General features: G+C 43.0%; 1 protein-coding gene across 1 annotated transcript in view; it reads right to left on the bottom strand.

Annotated features, from left to right (window-relative positions):
• SORBS2 (sorbin and SH3 domain containing 2) overlaps positions 1-16,585 on the bottom strand; it is a 149,268-nt gene that overhangs the window by 43,569 nt on the left and 89,114 nt on the right. The window contains exons 9-14 of the mRNA XM_090258554.1: positions 16,069-16,241; positions 11,451-11,517; positions 10,763-10,807; positions 8,696-8,885; positions 6,423-6,537; positions 321-479 (exon numbers count right to left, since the gene is read on the bottom strand). Coding sequence (XP_090114680.1) covers positions 321-479; positions 6,423-6,537; positions 8,696-8,885; positions 10,763-10,807; positions 11,451-11,517; positions 16,069-16,241 — 749 coding nt within the window. The remainder of the gene's footprint in view (positions 1-320; positions 480-6,422; positions 6,538-8,695; positions 8,886-10,762; positions 10,808-11,450; positions 11,518-16,068; positions 16,242-16,585) is intronic.

Below are 16,585 nucleotides of genomic sequence, written 5' to 3'. Positions count from 1 at the left end.
CCTGCCCTCCGGGCCCCAGCACGCGCGTCTGCCCTGCGCACACGGTTCACCCGCCTGCAGCCCCGTGGAGAGGCCGGGGGAGCGGGAGGGGAAGGTGGGGAGAGACTCAAGGTGGGGGGGGGGGAGTGAGAGGCGCTGGGGGCTGTTAGGGTCGCCTGGCACGAAGAGCCCGGGGTCTGGGGAGGAAGAAGAGCGCCGGCCAGCCGGGGGCGGAGGTGAGTGGCTGGCCTCTGAGGGTCTCTTCGCCTGTGCAGAGCAAGGGTGGCACCTGAACTTCCCGACAGACAGGCGTTAGGTGAGTGAACAGGGAAGGAGCTCACCCAGATGGGAGAGAGCGCCGGGGTGCTCGGGCTCGGTGTGGGGAGCCCACTCCTGGGTGGAGGGGAGGGGCTCCCAGCGACTTCTCCGTGTGGTGACCTAGGAATAGGCTTCCGGCCGGGGTCCCTTGGAACAGGTGTCGGAGTTGTTGGGAGAGGGGGCTGTAAGAAAGAGGGGGAGGACAAACTGACGCATGGCAGAGAGGTTCTTGAGGGAGCGGAGGGGGCACCAGCAGCAGCCTTAGGCAAGACACAGGGCCCCTGGGGTGGGGGTGGGGGGTCACTAGGGATGGTCGGCGCCACTGAAAAAGCGGGAGGACAAGGAGCCTCTCAGAAAGGGAAGAGGGGTCACGTTTTATGAGTTACCCCAAATATCACCTTCTTCCCCCTCCCCGGAGCCACAGGAATGGGTTTGGATGGGGTGAGGTTTTTTTCACCGTCCTGTGGGGGTCAGGGTAGGGGAGAGGGTGAGAGAGAAGGTCCTGCCCCGGTTTGGTTGACAGATTGAGAGAAAAAGCCAACTTTTACAACGAACGTGCTCCCCTTCAGCGGTTTCTGAATATTGTTTTTAAGACAGAAAAACTCGGAATATTAATAGAAACAGTTTGAAAAAATACATACAATTAGTTTACTAAGAGGAAAAAAAGAAAAACAGTCATGGAGCATTTACTTTACCCAACGATATGCTTAGAGCTTTCCAATAATTCATGCCTGACCAGATGGATTTGGGCTATTGATTTCCTATTAAAAAAGGATGCGTAAAGTACTTCATAAGCGTTATTATTTCATGGCACTGGTTAAACATGGTGAAATTGGACAGTAGTATTTTAAGTCAGCAGAAACCCCTTCCAGTTCCCTAAAGCTGTTCCCCTGGCCAGGAGAGGACAGTCTTGGTAACACTGGGTGTTTGGAGACAGTCCACATCCAAACAGAAGCTGTTATTCTGAAATTAGCTTGTCGAAGTGTTTCATTGATTTTTCTAATAGTTTTGTTAATAATATATACTCTACATTTATTAATCAATAATATCCAAACTATTTTTAGTGATGTGCTTTTATTTCAATATTTTATAATATGAGATTATAATGACAGCTACAGACAATAATAGAAAAGTGGAGACAGCACAGCAAAATAGTGAAGGGGTCTAAGTTGTCTGACATGTGTAGTGATTATCATGATAAAAGCTGTTCGGTGACCCTGGGAACTGTTTAGGACAGAATGCCAGGTGACAAACGCAGAATATGACCGTCTGTTTATACAACAGCCTGTGCAAAGTCTGTGGCTGGTCAAACTCAGTAAGAAAACACACTCATTTAAATAATAGCTCCCGCACACAACTGTTTCTTGGGCTAGTTTGGCTGGAGCTGGTTTTTAGGGCAAATAACACGAGAGAGAATTTTTCAGCGCATTTTGTTCCGTCTAGAGAGGCTTTGTAATTCTTCCACAGAAAAACTAACTTGTGGCTTTTTCAAGTCTAGCCTTTTCTGATGTTATGTACTTAAAAAATATTATTAATTCTTGATTTTACAATCTCTGCTTTCAAGTACAGTTTTTGTTTTGCCAAGGGAGAGAGCAGTTTCTCTTAGGAGGAAACAAATTTACTTTAAAAACATACTGAACAGCAGAGGGCAGCACGTTTACTAAACAAACATATGTGTTTACCCGTGGTTACAATTTCACTCTGACCTCCACCTTACAAACTTCCACCTTAAGAAACTATATAAAGACGGATATACTAAATCCTGATTGATAGAAATGTATTTCTATTATACAGTATAGAACGGGGAGCAGAATATCTATCACCCTGCACACTGTCTTAGAAGGATAATTTTCCATGAGTTATGAATTCCTAGATGAGAAATTCAGTTTATAGTCACAATGGCCGGCTATTTAGATTCCACACCAATAGGAAATGAAGGAAACACCCCAAACAATGATCACTGTTAGCTCTCTAGAACTTTGGAATGTAACGGAAGGCACGTGCTTTAGAAGAGCCCTTACGGTAAAGAAACTGTCCGTGGCAGGACAGGAATGTTCTCTTTGCCACCCCTGACCTATTGAACCCCTTAGGCACAGTTAACTGTGTTATGTAGCAACCCAGACGCCCTGCTGAGGTACAGGGAGGCCTCACAACAGTCAGTGATACACAGACAGCTGGTCCGTCAACAGACAGGGACACACCTGTAGTCCCACTAAATCAACACTTTCCACCTGTAACTTGAACGTTCCTTTGAGTTGTTTGACATGAATATTAACGCTCAGAAACTCATACAGGAAGCTCTGTTTGCTCAATTTATGTGCTCATAAAAGGCAACAAGACAGCGGAGCTACTGTTGCACAGCTTTCTCAACTTAGTTTTTGACTTCTCCCAGTTTGAAACATCTAGCCCACCTGCGCTCAGAACGAAAAGTCGTGCCATTAGTACAGGAGGAAGCGCTTAGGAAAGGCTAAAGCTGTAACTCACACGTGATTCTTATTCCAAGGCAACCCGGAGGGAGCAGTTTTTAACGTTTTTATGTTTTCTATAGCTTAAAAGAATTCAGTTGCTTTTCAGGGTATAAAGATCCCATCGTTCTTGTTCTCAGTATTCTCATTGCCAGCATGTAATTTTCTATATGTTGTTCAAATAGAAAAGGTATCAGCATAATTTGGTTCTTTAAATTTTGTGCTTATTAGATTTTTAAGCTTTAATGGCATTGGCTACTATGTTTTATATTTATGTGCTTCTAAAATAAATACTATCCATGTTGTTGGTTTTGGTAATTCTTTATGGTTTAAACCATCAGATGAAACCTCCAAAATGAATAGAGCTTAAGCTTTGAACGATCATCTGTATTGATAAAGAAGCTGATAAAGTTCACTGAGGGTTTACCTGCATTTTGACTCTACACAGTGTTTTCAATGATTATTCCCTTCTGCTTTAGTTATTTCTTAGAAAGATAACATCTTCATATTACTTCCATTTTTATCCAGCATAGAGAGGTCCTAAATAAGTGTTTTATTTAGATTTATTCTGTTTTAATGTGGCTCGCCTGTAAACATATCCAATCCAGATGGGATACAAATTTCTATTGCTGTCACCCCAGTAGGGGGTTTGTGTGGGGAAAGTCAGCTTGGGACAGATTCCTGGCGATGGCAAAGTACTTGCTGAGGTCAGACATGAGGCCCATTTAGTCAGCATCTCTAAATTTACAGTCAAACGAGTATCTGTGCACGGTAAAAAATTGCATTCACTTTCATTTTCGTGTTAAAGAACGTAAAAGCATATTCCAGGTATTTCTAAGGAAGAAGTGGATCCTTCTGGCCAGAGTCTGAGGAAGGCCTTTTATGTACACAGCTCTGGCCCCACTCCGCCCTGTACCTGGGGACTCGTGGAATCAGTGAACTGCAATTATTAATAGCAGAGCAGCGCCTCTCCCGCATCCAGAACACCCTGAAAGCCTGCAGCGCCACCCAGTTTGCCACTGCATCGCTCTCAGTCAGCAAGACTGCTGTTCATCCTCTACACCTTGTGTGCCCAAGACACTGCAGGCACTTCCGTGAGCTGTATCAGCACGCAGCCAGCGTCGGCGGCGCCGCTGTACACTCAGCCCCCCGCTCTTTTTTCTTCTGATTTAGAGAGGGGCACTCCGAGTGAATTCAGGGTTGACCACTCGAACAACACAAAGATTAATAGTCTCATCCTGTAATAGGAATCCTGGTCCTAATGACACAGAAGTAGCTCAAATCATTTTGCATGAGACTGGCCCTCACCAAAACTGCCCCTTAGGAGGGACAAAGGTTTTGGTTCTTCCCATTTCTTCATAAGATAGCCATTTCTATTTCCTTCCACACACTCAGGTCCCTTCCTGTGGCTGCAGAGACCCAGCCACACCTGGCTCTCCAGCTAAACCCACGCTCCAGACCTCCAGACCTTACTCTTAGAACACTGAAGCCTACCGGTCTTGTGTCTGAACTATTCCAGGCCCAGATTTCTGGCTAAATCAACCAAGTGCACTAATTTATTATGACTTAGCAAATAAACTAAGTTATACTGCAAAATAATCGAATAATCAAGTTGAGGTGATAATGACAAGTAGCTAAATGTTTTCCTAGTCAGCTAATCCTGGTAGACGCAGTAGGATAGTGGCGATTAAGTGTGTCAGGCATGAGTCAGCCTGGGCGCATGCCGAGCCCTGACACCCACCAGCAAAGTGACGCTGGGCCAAGTTACCGATGGGTGCTTCAGTCTCTTCATCTGTAAAACGGAAGTGCCATATCTCTCCTTCATAGGTTGCTGGGGTCATTACTTGAGATATAAGGCGTAAATGAGAAATTACAGGGCCTGGCACATAGCAAGTGCTCAATAAAGTTCTACAACTATTACTATTGTTGTTGCTATTTTAAAACTAGGAACCTTCAAAGCTTGAGCCCAAATATATGAGCAATGTGGGAATTTCAGTCACAACAACAGGGCCCACGAATGAACTGTTAAGGGCGCAAAGGAAGGATTCGCTACGTGTGCCTGTTTTAACCATGTAGCACATGGTCTATTTGCAGAAATGCAGGTCTGTCCTGCATATCCATAAAACGATAGAGTCAAACTTCTGTGATGTAGAGACTGTGTCTTGTTCACTATTGTGATCCTAGCACCTAATGGATTTTCAGGCACATAGTGCTCAATAATTTTGTTGAATGAGTAAATAGTAGAAATATCCACACAGGAAAGTTTCTAAAATCAATCCTATTTCCTGATGCCACAGCTATCACAGCTATCACTACAATGACAACATTAATTATCCTAAGGGCATCAAACATTATTAGAATGATCTTATAGTTTTGGTATTTACATTTAAATGTGAGATTATTTTGCATAATTATGTTGCTATTTTCAATTTTATGGAATGCAGATATCATGATTCACTCAACTCTCATGATAGTCCATCACATCTAGTAAATAGGTTTGCAAAGGAGCCTTCAAATCAGTGCTGTTCCTTTTTTTAAAAAATGATTTCCTGTTACTCCAAAAGATATGAGTTATTTGAAGAAAGACAAAAAAGGCTTAGATACATACCATGTATGAATTATGTGATTATAAGGTTTTTGAACATGTTTCTCAAGAACACAACCATAAATATAGGGCTTCAAAAACTAAATTAAGGACGCACACGCTGGGTGGGTGTGGCCAGGGTTTCCTGGCAAATTCAGGGCTGGCCTTGCTTTATATATCATAATGTGGTTTCTTGGATGCTCTTAAAGGAGCTAACCAAGACACTCTTTCCTGTTCATGAACATTCTTTTAAGACAAGGCAGAGAGCACACTGCAAGTGACATCAATTGTGCCTCTAGAAACAGATTTTGACAGAGATGCAAAGGAATTACAGTTTCAAGGAGACCCCGAGGGCACTGACCCAGGAGGGAAAAAGGACTCAGAAAGGATGACTGGGGACCTAAAAACAAAGAGGGACCTAGTTGTTTAATTGCACTTTGGGGAATCAAATGGTTATTTTCCAGCTTCTATAGCTTTTTGTTTGCACATGATCAAATAATTGTACAATACAGCAAAATTAATTATAATCTTGATCCATTAGATTCACAATCAATCAGGAAGCTTGAGGCTTGGTAACCTGAGAGAAATTTAATAAGAATCAATTAAAACAACTTGTTATAAAGAAGGCATTTAGGAAATTTCCAATGAAACCAAAGAAATATTAACAAACCTATATGGAAAGGGAGGGATTGAATTGCCTGGGTTCTTTGTATCAAAGAAATTAATGAATGATTTTTCTCATTAGCGATGCAGACTAGCAATTATATGCTGCATTTATGAATATTGTTCCTTATTTTTAAAAACTAAGCTCTGGCTATGATTAGGCATAGCTGTAGTTACAGGTAAATAAGTCCTCCATTTGGTCTGTAGGGACAATACATATTTAGAGATTGCATCTTCAATTCTGAAACAAGATGCACAAATCATGATACCAAATAGACATGATTTCTAAATAACGCCAGATAAGTAAGTTACCTCTGTGACAAAAATTGCTAAATGATACTATGACATTCAGGTTCATTTAAGAACCCAGGAAGCCTAGAGACCCGGTGTTCTGTTTAATGACAAGTGCTTACTGGTCTTTCGTGCTGCAGAATTGATGACTTCCCAGGTTCATATTCAAAAATACTCCTGGGCTCAGAACGAAATTTTCTTGTGTCGACCTTTCTGTCTGGAGGATCCCAGTCATGTCTGGAAATAACCAACACATTACACATGAAAATAATTCTCTATGCTTCAAGCAGTTGTATATAACCACTCACTGTTTTCCAGGTTAATTTTAGTATAGATTAAACAAAGCAAAAATAAATCTCACAGGTTAAAAAGCTAATCTGTCCAAAACACCACATTTTACATAAGAGAGCTGATGGAAGTAATTTCTTTTATTTCATATTATGTTTTCCTGTATCTTTTTTTTTTTCATACAAGGATTCTCCTCCTTTGGCCCAAAACACTCACAGAGGGGATTTGCAGCTGTACAGCCAGTGATCTGCTGGTCATCCCTTGGGTCCTACACATAGGCAGCTGCACATGCCTGTGTTCGGGGTGAGCGCTGGTTATGCTCCATGACATTATGTGAGCTTATCCCACCACTCTGACCTGGAACCCTTGATTCGGAGTGACAAGGAGTCATGCACATGCCATGTTTGATCTTGTTTCTCTTGCAAATGGCATCATCGTGTGTGAAAAGCACCAAGGTATCACATGGGTTGCTACCCGTAGGAGCAAAGTGTGGGGATAAGTGATACTAAGTTGCTGCTACTTTTGAAAAACCAGAGTCATAGGGGACCTCAGACCAGCCTTCTCCTGAACGAATGTCCTCCAAGAGGTGGTCACAGAAGGACTTCAAGAACAGAGCTTTTTAGGTAGCTGGGCTAAAGGAGGCTTCCTGAGGAGGATCCCTTTTGAGAAAAAGGATTTTCTGACTACAGATGGGGGCAGTTCTGACCGTAGCAATGGAGTAGAATTCGACCCCATGGTGTATTGGAAATCAAAGTGCTCCAGGCAACAGGAAAATTAGGGGCAAGAGCTGGCTTTTGAGTAAATTGATGAGTAATGTTGAGTGGACATATTTTGAACATTATACAAGACAATGTAGATGAAAGCCATCTAGAAATTTTTAAGAGATTAACATATTTCTTAATGAGAGATTTACTTTTATGAAACATATAGAACAAATGATACATTTAAATGTGAGTTAATTTTGGTTCTTTTTTATGGCAGAGATTTCGTTTATGTCTAGACAATTATTTCTAGACAAATTTGACAAGGATGTCAAGTTTAAGACATCGCAGTCAAGTTGAAGACGTCACTACATCATGATAAGATTGCTGTTAAAATGAGAATATTCTCACATATAATTTGTGTCCATTTTCACAGTATCTTATACCCTACATGATCATCAGTTCCTCTTAATGGTGCAATGAGGTGTTGAACACAATATTTTTGAGGTGCGTATGGTAGATAAATCACTGATAACCAGTATTAATAATAGATAATTCTTATATCCTTATTTATTAATTGTCAGTATAACATGAGCTATACCTTTAGGGGGAGGTGAGTTTGAATACTGGCTTGGACATTCTAGCTATACAAGCTGAGCAAGTTGTTTTAACTTCCTAAGTCATGGGCTCTTTCTCTCTAAAACAGGTTTAAAGTAAAACATCTCATTGGGTTGTTCCCAGAATTCAGTGGGATAACGGAGGAAAATGCTTCACCTAGTGTTTGGCTCATAGCAAACTCTCAATGAAGGTTACCTATAAGTAGGATTATCAGTCATCATAATTCTTAAGTGGCATAATAAAAGTGTGTTAATTTTTGCGAGAATAGTTTCTATAAAACTATTTCAGTGGGGAAATGAAAATCACTATCATTTCCAAACACTGGTAGAAATGAGTCACAGAGATACTTACTAACTCATACCTTATTATAACTTATGAATAACCTTCCTGCTTTCAAATATATATATTTTGTGTATCAGAGGGAAAAGTTAAATTATTCACAGGCAGGCCTAACATTTCAAATCTGAGGAAACTGGGTATGAACTGCATAGTCTCTGACCTGCTGTGCCAAAGGGAGTGTGTCAATCATTTCTATTTATCTGTCTTCTTATACGCATTTGTTGATCAAAAAGTAGTAGAGATTGTGTCCATGTTACATCAGGTCTAACTTAGGGCACTATGAATCCTATGAATAGAGGACAGGGTTTACTATAAGCTCAACACTTGCTACACATACTGACTAATATGATTAGGCATAGCCTGCGTCCACCACTACTTTTACTGAATGCCATGTGTCTTCTTTCTCACACTGATCTACGTATGGGCCCCTTCGGGGGGAAATGGCTTACCTTTCTGTTGAAGACCGATCTCTTGGTCGAAGCGGTGGGACTGGAGGAGGAACATGTGGGGGAGGGGCGGGGGCGGAGGCATCCTTAAAGATGTCTGTGCCATTATCCGAGTGGCTTTTGGAGAGGGGTCTGTAGGTCTGGGTCTTTGCCGCAGGATGTGACTGAGCTCTGTAGGGCGAGTTGTATAGACCTAGCGTGAAACACGACACAACAAAACAAAACAGGGGCAAACAACATTTTAAAAGCGTATTCCAATGGTTTGTAACCCATAAAATATCCAATGATTTTGCCAAAATCAATCATCAATAAGCATATTCATAATGCATGCATCGGGCAGTATGATCTTTATTAATATATTGATATTATTAATGTATTAATCTTGATTAATATATTAATTTGTTATTACTGTGTTCTGTACACAAGCATTGATTACAGTAAATCTCTGTCAATTATTTTAGAATTAGTAACCATGCAGACCGGTACTAGGAATAACTTACAGCTACTCAGCCAGTTCTCTCCTGGGTAACATCAACTAACGATACAGTTAAGATTTCAGAGGAAGATTAAAAACCCTTAACAGATTCATTTCCCGATATCTTCTATCACTTTAAAAGCTCTGATTGACATATGGTCATTGATATGTTAATTGCAATCAAACAAAATCCTGAGCAAGTTACAGACATGCTGGGCAAGGCTTGAGGAAACAGAAACCCTTAATAAGCTGAGGGCGCCTGTGAGAAATAAGACGAATAGAACTGGGAGAAAATGGCTGGTAGCACAGCGAAGGCCGCATGGGGAACATATACGTTAGGAATGACAGGGTTTTAGAAGAGAGTGGACTGGTCAGAGAACATACTACGGAACCAAAGGCCCTAGAGAGGGCCCTGGGGGGTTGGTTTGGTGGATGGGGGCAGAGGGTGGCAGACACAGCATAGAAATAAGAGCAAGACAGACAACAGCAGGATGGAGGGCTGGCAGAAAGGGGAGAGACAGGTGGTGGCTGCTTTGTCTACTGACTAGCTGGTAAAACTCTCTCTAAAGAGCTCGGCGAGGCTATATGTAACTGTTGTTCAATTTACTAATTACTAATGGACACAAAACGTTGATATTAAAAATAACGACAAACATTCTGAATTTCCTGCAACCTCAGTCTTTTGAGCTAAGTCTGTTGTCACATATCTTCTCCTCTTGACGTTCTAGGCCACTAGAATCCCTGAGAGGTCAAGGGCCTGTGTGCTGGCCTTCGGGGGCCCAGGAGGGGAGACCCTCATGCAGTTCTGAGCCAGGCTGGAAAGGGGACCCCTGAGTGAGGCTGCAGCCGTGTAAGGGGAGGTGAGACCGACCCACTGAGCTTGCTCTAAGGAAAGAAAGAAGAGATTCGTGCAACGGTCAGGGGCCTGAGGCTGACTGAGCAGGGACAGGAGCCCTCATGGGATCCCCTGACCTTTAGGAGAAGGTGATGACGAGAAACATTTTTAAGGAGTTCCCTCACCTTAGCTCACAACCACCTCCCAAGATACCAAAACACTCGAATATGAGTAGAAACGCCCGGAACTGAAGTCGGTTCATTATGACCATTGGCAGCTCTGAATCAGAACAGGGGCCAGCAAAGTGGGGTTTTCACAAATCCTTCAATGAATGGTTGCATTCTGAAGCAAAAGCATGGTCAAGGTCACAGAACACTGGGCTGGCCTTGTCTTTTGTGGAGGGTATCTGCAAGATCTTACGCAACGGCCATCACTCTCCTCTGATAAAAGGAGATCTTTATCTCATTTTGTCCCCGGTACAGTATGTTCTTTCAGGCCGGCCTTCCCACTTGGGTTAAAGATTCCTGAAGCTGAGAAGAAACTACCAGTGGGCATGAATGAGCTAAAACATTAGTTCTCATTTCCCTGAGAAAAGATCAATCCTTTTGTCATGCATGCCCTGAGAAAAAATTGGGGGGGGGGGCATCTCCTCATTGTGGAAGCTTAAGACATGCGCTCGGAGTGCAGAAACATGACCGCAAGGTGTTTCCAAGCATGGCAGGCGTGAGGTATGTGGTACAAGCAAGGAAACACGTCCTACCTGCGTTATATGTATAAGGAGTATTATACATGTCTGTGTCATCATCTAGAAAACGAAACATAAATATTACGGTAATACAGAGTCTGTCACCATATCATAAGAAGACAGCAGAACTTCAGAGACACAACAGGGATTTGTTAGACCAATGTATTGTTCTTTGCTGGGCCTTCGCAGTTTGACCTCCCTTGTCTGTAATGTATGTGCTCTGTGGCCCTCTTCACAGCGTCCAAGGTCAGTCCCTTTATCCCACTTCCCCAGGGAGCCTTGTCTTCTGGGTCATGACTTTCCTTTAGTAAGTGGTATAAAAATCTCTGTCGGCTCAGGGAGACCGACTAAGCTCATTCTCTGGATAAGGAGCAGGCACGGGTGGACAGAGGCATCATGAGTCTGTCCAAGCAGCAATGGGCCACGCTGGTTCAGACTGTGGGTGAGGAAGGATGAAGGAAAGAGACCAGACCACCTAGCACCTCCTCAAGGTCACTGAGTAAGAGGCTTCTTGGCAGATTAGGGGGTGGAGGGAGGAGCAAAGGGGTTTGTAATTTGAGGGGTGTGTTCAAAAGAAGGAGTGGGAGCCAGGAAGTTTGCTAGGATCTTGGCATTTTACGTGCAGCAACACTATACAAAAGGGGAAGATACGTGTATGTCCTCAGCCCACAGGGACCCAGTGAGAAGACAGCAACATACGTACCTGGCTTGTGCACCATGTGAATTTGCTTAAACATGGTCTTGTACCAGTCCTTCGGTCTGTCAACCGTCTGTAAAAGAGAATGTCCGAGAGTTATAAAACTGCTTCGAAGCAAACATTGGTCCTTAATGTTTTTCTTTCTATATTTTATCTTTTTTAATAGGTAAATTTTTCTTCTATGATTAAAAAATCTACTTCATGATGACAACACTAGTAATTTGTCCAGTTATGCATGCAGTATGTAAATATATTGCCTCTTTTCCGAGTTGACGCTGAATGGGAACGTCATATATGCTATGGTTTTATTTAACCAAATCATAGTTTACCCAGCACTAGTTAATATTTGCACAACATATTTATATAAAATTTACTGAATAAAAGATATAGTGTTATAATAGTGTGCTTCACTCCTTTTGGAGATAATTAATCATTCTTCTTAAAGAACTTTTTAGTGAGTGTTCTGTTTAAGACATTAGTTTTGACTCAAACTGGATTCTTGTCAACTTAGAGAAATAAAAAATTGATCTCTTCTAGTCTAAGTTACTAAAGCGCCAAATGTAGTGGCACAACCCAGAGTCTGAGAGCAAATCTAAAAATGTAGATATAGTTTCAAAAAATGTTTAATCTGGCAATAAAATGTATACGCCATTTGCCTTGCTAAATTGTAAATTCCTTGAGAGTAGAAACTTCTCCAAATGCAGTCCAGGCTTTTGACCTGATAGAAACTGGGGGTTGTAGTGGGAAGACAGAATTAATGTCAGATCAACCTAGATTCAAATCTCGGTCCCTTTAATTACTGTTTCTTAGGCAGCATGAGTTTGGATAAGTTAGGTAATGACTTCCACATCATGGAGTTGTTATAGAAACTGAATGAGATGATGTACACAGAAAGGTCTAGAACAATGCCTACAATATAAGAGATGATCAATAAATAACAACCATAGGGAACGTCTAACATTTATAGAATAAAATAATGAATGAATCCAGGTTATTGGGTGGAAGTCTACCATATTGTGTACCTGTGAAACCAGACACCTTTAGAATCATAATTAAAGGTTTTTCTTGGCAAGATCTTTCTGTCACCATTTCCAGAGCTGCTAGGGCAGGAAGCTCAATGATTCTGTGCACAATAACTAAATAGACCAGATTTTCCAAGACAATTCTCTTGATACAAAATATTCTGTTAGGATTGCCACAAAAATATTCTTATACTTGTTAGGCTGAGCTTTGGTTGCCATTTTATATCCTAATTTTTATTTCAGAAATGTGGTCATTGCATTTTTCATCTGGAAATTGAGGGTTTTGTGCTATATCCCAATTTTATTTTGATGTCCAGGAATCTGTGATTCTGGTAATGACCACAGATACAGATTAACAGTAAAGGCTACTTGACTTGGTTGCGAATCACCTCTTCATTCATTATAGGCTCTTTCTACAATGGATAAATTGAGGCGATTATTGGCTGACCTTATATTCAAATGGTGGGAGCTGACGGGATGGGGTGTAGTGGTGACGCAGGAGTCTAGCTATTATTTGCCGATCAAGTGTCTTTAAGGGACCTTTATTTTCACAGAACACTAATTTCTCTCTCATTAAGCTTTATTTCCTTTACAGTGTTCCGCAACAGAAAATAAGACAGAGCCTGGTGCAGAAATGTTTCCCAACCACACCTGGACCCAACCAATGGCAATGAAGACGCCTAATGAGTAAGTCACATCACTGTATATGGCAATGTGTCCTGACAGACAGGAGTTTTTTCTTCCTTTGCTGGAGGGCGCGCATAGGGCAGGATCTCAGCCCAGCCGTCTGCTCGCTTTATATGGCGAGCACTGGGATGCCAGAAATGCCCCGTCAGTTGGCAAAGGGGAACATGGAACTGGTAAAAGGGTTTTGAAAACTCCGTATCCCGTTCTAAAAGGAGTCCTCTGCGCATTTCCAGTTGCTTTGATACATGCCAACAGGGAGACTGTTATGGCTAAAACCGTGATTAAGTAAACAGAAGTCTACTCAAATCTGTGGCTGTTTACTTTTGTATGTGTCCTTCAGAAATTATCTTGCGTGGACACTAACTACTAGGAATTCCCTATTCCGTTGTTTTCTATAACCTTGGCTGACCATACCTGATTTTTTACATTCCTATAGTTCACAGAACATCAGAACTTCACATTGATTTATCAGGCGGGGATTTCTAAAAAGGGGAACCACACTTATTTTCTACATGCCCGTATACAGTTATTCTGTTCTCTTTCTGCTCCTTCCCAGCTTTGAAAATGCTCAAACCATGTTGTATTTGAACTAGAAGAAAAGTCTTGTATTTCATTTAAATAGCTGGCTGTAATTAGACAATCTCATGGGATCTGAACCTTAGCGGTTTTTGTTGTTGTTGTTAAGAATGGCAGTAAAAGGCGAACACAGACGACCCAGGTCACGTGAGACAGGGCAGTTGGGGGAGCTGCCTCCCTTGGTTCAAATATCTCAAAGGTACATTTGTTGACTCTTGGCTTTCTAGAGTTTCTGGGTTACTTTACAAAATTTTGTGTCCTTGGTATATGCTAGTTGTCCAGAATGAGCCTCTAACGTGATACATTGAGACAGTGCTGCCTTTGGTGGGTATTACTCAGCAGCTGGTCCATGAGAGCAATTTGAGTCCGATAATCATTACTTTCTACGTGGTGAGCAAGGAAAACAACCCGGGCGAATCTTGGTCTGCAGTGGCTCAGAGATGGCCTGGCTTGACATTTATAAACACAGCTATACTTGGGGATGTGCTCAGCAGGGCTGAGAAATAGGAAGTGTGAATGAGTCTTCCCAGACCTATGCCTTCTATGTCCAGTTTTAAAGGTCTAAATAAAAGCGCAGCTGTACATAAAAATTATATTTTATTTTCTATTTCATAGAAGGGAAACTAACATTAGGTGTTTACTTATGCATGTCTAAACATGCTTTTGATTTGGCAGTAGATAAGTAATATAAAACTGTAACATTACTCGATTTTCACTATCTACAACATGTGTTTTTTCCTTTGAACAACTAACAAACAAGGCCTTGCTATTTAAGAAAATTATGTCTAATGGATTTAAAAAAAAGGTTCAGCTTTGCATGTTCATTTTTATATATCATTTGTTGACTTAGAAACACACCCAGAGGTCTCAGATAAAATTTTTTTCAGACAGAATCTATAACTATAGAGAATTAGGGAGCCCCTGATTTGTGTATATATTGTGCCTCAAGGATCCATTAAACAAAACCAATGACACCGTACCTGACACCGAAAATGTCTGACGGATTATTACGAAAAAAATTCAAACGTAACCATTTTGTGTCAGAATTCATAAAAGGGAAACAAACAACAGAACACCGTCACCAGAAACATGTAGTCATCAGAAGACTAAGAATGTCAGACATGATCCCTGAACTTTCTCTGTCCCTTAAATAGGACAACCATCAGTTCCAGCATAGAGTTTTAGGACTTTATAATTAGTCACATTCCATGTCCTTAGAATGTATTGACTATGAAACCCACAGGTCCTGCTATACAGATTTACTTCTTGGCTTCCCATTCCAATATAGCAGCTTAGAATAGTTAATTTTTTCATCCTTCCCTCTGAGTTTAGAGCAGGTAATCTCCCATTAACACATGCAAATTCAAAGAGAGAGGAAAACTCCCCCAACTGGTCTTCAGTAAAGCCTAAGTGTTTCCAGTGCTTTCTTTTTTTCCTTTTCCCGATCTCTTTCCCATTCTTTTCCTCTGTCCACTCCTGTCTTTGGACCCCAGGATCTACATTCCCAGCAAGTAACCCTTGGCAACATCCCAGCCAGGTGCCGGGGTGCTGTGGATAAGTGTAGGCCGCCTGAGCTCCATCCTCCACCCGCCCCCCGACATCACCTGCACAGGTGCCGCGGCTCTCATCCTGGCTCCCCGTCCTCCGCGGCGCGGAGCGCACAGCCCTCGTCTCCGGCGGCGGCCAGGCTCCGCGCGCAGCCGCCCGCCCCAGCCCTCGGTGCCCTCCTCTGCTACTGCTGCGCGCTGCCAGAAGGGGCTGCCCCGCGACCTGAGCAATGCTTTGGCAGAGTTTACGGGCTAAAAAAAAATCCGAGCACTTCCACTGAGCATCCCCAAGAGCGCTCAGCAGGCGCCGCTGAAGAGGGACACTGAGCTGCGCGTTTTTCTTTCCGCGACTTTAACTCCCTCCACTTCAGCCCCCGCACCCGCCAGCTCCGGCCTCCCAGCTCCTCATCTCCTGGTGTTAACACTCATCCATTTCAAGCGACAGGTCCCTGGGTTATTGGCAGGGCATGGTGGCGTCCAGTGCGCCCCGGAACTCCCATTTCCCCCCTCCCTGTCTCCTCTGTCTGTTACCCTAACACTCCTTGGTAAGAGGTAGAACAGAACGTATTCCTTCCTGCTGAACAAAATCGCAATTTTCATGATTTTCAATTAAGATGGAAAAACAGGTGGTGTGATTATCTCCCATCGGCAGCCCTCTCGGTGCCACACACAAGGTTCATGAGAACTTAGATGGCATTGGGGACAATACTCGTGAGCCAAAGCCAGAGGGGGGCGCAGAGCGCCCCACCTGCCACCCTGGGTGCAATCCGGGCGCACACCAGCGTCACCTACCGTTCTAATCGCGGTGGGGATTCCGGACTCGTCCACGGGCCCGATCCCCGGGTAATGCGGCGCCTTGATGACGGTCACCCGCTTCTCTTCCTCCGAGGACCGGTACAGCGGCAGTGAGCTGCCCAGGGCGCCGTCCAGGGACTGTGCATGCTGGGCGTACGTCTCCGTGGAATCTGTGGCGACAGAATGTGGTGAGGCGCAGGGGGTCACAAATGAATGGTGCCTCTTGCATATTGGAGCCAAAGGGGACTAGTCTGTATTTCCATCACTGTCTCTTTTCACTCAGGGACCCTCAACTCCAGCCGCTCGTTGTTACCATGGGGGTGTACACTGAACAGACCTATAACAGGACCCTCGACGTTTTATGAACGACGGGAAGGGGTGCAGGCATTTTGTGAAAGACCTTGTGACCAGGGGGCAGCCCCCGTAGGAAGGCACTTCACATGCATGACCTCTTCTCATCCTCCCGGTGACCTTGTGGGGGCAGAAGCCCAGCCCTGGTCAGTGATTTCCCTCA

The sequence above is a fragment of the Furipterus horrens genome, unplaced genomic scaffold (assembly GCF_987537825.1).
Source record: "Furipterus horrens unplaced genomic scaffold, mFurHor1.1.pri manual_scaffold_12, whole genome shotgun sequence".
Classification (NCBI taxonomy): Eukaryota; Metazoa; Chordata; class Mammalia; order Chiroptera; family Furipteridae; genus Furipterus; species Furipterus horrens.
Note: the sequence above shows the minus strand (reverse complement) of the source record. Positions and strands in the feature narration are given on the sequence as shown.